Raw genomic sequence first — 1,186 nt, 5'->3', positions numbered from 1 at the left:
CTGATTCACCCTAATGCAATCCTTCACACCAAGCATGCTTGTAGTGACAGTGGAGAGGAAAAACTCAGTTTTAACAGGAAGAAACCGGCAGCAGAACCAGGCTCAGTGTTTGAAAAATAAAACCTTCTTGTGTTTCTTTTCTGATGCTGTGGATTCTGTAGTAATTTCTTAGTACGTTATGTTTCCTAAAAGCTAATCTTTTTTTTTTTTTTTTTTTTTTTTTTTTTTTTTTTTTTTTTTTTTTTTATGTGGGTCAGCAGGTGGTTCGAAGTGGTCCCATGGCGGGCTCAGCCTCCTCCAGTTCTAAAGAGCGCCCATCCTCCAGGACCAGTTTCATCCCAGAGCTGCAGAGCATGATGTAGGACACACAAACACCCCTGGGTTTTACAGACACTCTGAGGACCTTTCATTAACCTCTATATATGTTCAAAAAGTTGACCGTAAAGCTGACCTTTATTGGTGCATCCCTAAACTAAATCTAATCAACATTTTATGCTGCGTTCACACCCAAGGCGTCCATCTTAAATTCTATGGCTCATTGACGCCGTCTGGGAGAGAATATCTTTGTTTATTTAGATGGTAAAAACCTCAAGTGTCAGGATATAAAACTGAACGTTTCAGTGCCAAGTGTTGATGTTTTATGAACGTATTTATAAACTGTTTCGACACAGTTCCGTTTCAAAATATTTCATTAGAGTGATCAGAGCGCCGCTCATCCTCCTGACTTTATATGTGAACCAGTGGAGTGTTACATCTTTAGATATTGACCACCTCCTGTTATCATTGATGGTTTTTCTGCAGTTCGAACGCACCTTAGGCCCTCTCCACGCCCCTTGAGGCGCGTTCAACATGCACTGCAGGTCAACTGGATGTCTCTGATGCCTTTAGTCCTGAAACTAACCTCTAACTAAACAAAGGCAGGAGATTTTCCTGTCCTCCTTTTGTTTTTAAAGACAAGCAGAGTCAACCGAGTCCTCACTCAGCATCATGAACAGGAGCAAACACTCTCATATAGAGTTTAATAATATGTCTTACCCCAGTACAGCATGGGGCTGGAGCTGCTGAACAGACTGTTGGAAGCCATTAAAAAAACCTGAAGAAGAAATAAAACACAGTAATGAAGTTCTACTTTAATCTAGCAGAGATCTAAACAGGCCACAGCTCCTCAGATACAGCATCTGATGGA

The 1,186-nt window shown here is 41.1% G+C and overlaps 2 protein-coding genes across 2 annotated transcripts in view; one reads left to right on the top strand and one right to left on the bottom strand.

Moving 5' to 3' along the window:
- The window catches only part of LOC107099472 (runt-related transcription factor 3-like), a 9,910-nt gene that overhangs the window by 6,768 nt on the left and 1,956 nt on the right, over nucleotides 1-1,186 (bottom strand). The window contains exon 2 of the mRNA XM_015397611.1: nucleotides 1,036-1,093. Within this exon, the coding sequence (XP_015253097.1) occupies nucleotides 1,036-1,084 (49 nt within the window). The 5' untranslated portion in view covers nucleotides 1,085-1,093. The remainder of the gene's footprint in view (nucleotides 1-1,035; nucleotides 1,094-1,186) is intronic.
- Nucleotides 260-1,186, top strand: part of supt3h (SPT3 homolog, SAGA and STAGA complex component) — a 12,713-nt gene continuing 11,786 nt past the window's right edge. The window contains exon 1 of the mRNA XM_015397610.1: nucleotides 260-358. Within this exon, the coding sequence (XP_015253096.1) occupies nucleotides 279-358 (80 nt within the window). The 5' untranslated portion in view covers nucleotides 260-278. The remainder of the gene's footprint in view (nucleotides 359-1,186) is intronic.

Source organism: Cyprinodon variegatus, unplaced genomic scaffold, assembly GCF_000732505.1.
Source record: "Cyprinodon variegatus isolate N-32 unplaced genomic scaffold, C_variegatus-1.0 Scaffold873, whole genome shotgun sequence".
Classification (NCBI taxonomy): Eukaryota; Metazoa; Chordata; class Actinopteri; order Cyprinodontiformes; family Cyprinodontidae; genus Cyprinodon; species Cyprinodon variegatus.
The sequence above is the reverse complement of the archived record's forward strand: the minus strand, read 5'-3'. Positions and strand labels throughout refer to the sequence as shown.